At 61.3% G+C, this 540-nt stretch overlaps 1 protein-coding gene across 1 annotated transcript in view; it reads left to right on the forward strand.

The window, feature by feature from the left end:
* Positions 1–74: 74 nt before the first annotated feature.
* The window catches only part of EMH_0045810 (uncharacterized protein), a gene marked incomplete at both ends in the record, with an annotated part of 3,505 nt that continues 3,039 nt past the window's right edge, over positions 75–540 (forward strand). The window contains one exon of the mRNA XM_013496099.1: positions 75–481. Within this exon, the coding sequence (XP_013351553.1) occupies positions 75–481 (407 nt within the window). The remainder of the gene's footprint in view (positions 482–540) is intronic.

The raw sequence follows: 540 nt of genomic DNA on the forward strand, positions 1-540 counted from the left end.
CTGCTGCTGCTGAGCTACATGCAGGCTGCGAGGGTTTGTCTTCGGGTGTACAGGCAGCTCTGTGGAGCAGCCTTATGGGGATAGAGCACCAGGAGACAGCTGCTGCTGCTGCTGCTGCTGCTGTTGCTGCTGCTGCAGCAGCTGCTGCAGCAGATACGGGCATCAGCAGCAGCAGCAGCGAGTTTGCTGCTTGGCTTGCTGCTCCGCTGCTGCAGCAGGAGCTGGGTATGCAGGATAGATTGATACTACTACGTTCTCCTCAGCTGCTGCTGCTGCAGCAGCAGCAGCAGCAACAGCAGCAGCAGCACGACCAGGAGCAGGAGCAGGAGGAGCAGGAGGAGGAGGATGAGCAGCAGCAGCAGCAGCAGCAGCAGCAGCAGCAGGAGCTGCTGCTGCACCCCTGCGGCTGCTGGCCCTTTGCATGCGTAGAAACCTGCGGCTCACAGGAAGCAGCAAGCAGCAGGGGGGACCTCATTCTAGGGTCTCCTCCGGTGTTGTGCTGCTGCTGCTGCATCGGCCACGGGGAGACAGATACAGCTC

This window comes from Eimeria mitis, genomic scaffold (genome assembly GCF_000499745.2).
Source record: "Eimeria mitis Houghton genomic scaffold, Emh_scaff1916, whole genome shotgun sequence".
Classification (NCBI taxonomy): Eukaryota; Apicomplexa; class Conoidasida; order Eucoccidiorida; family Eimeriidae; genus Eimeria; species Eimeria mitis.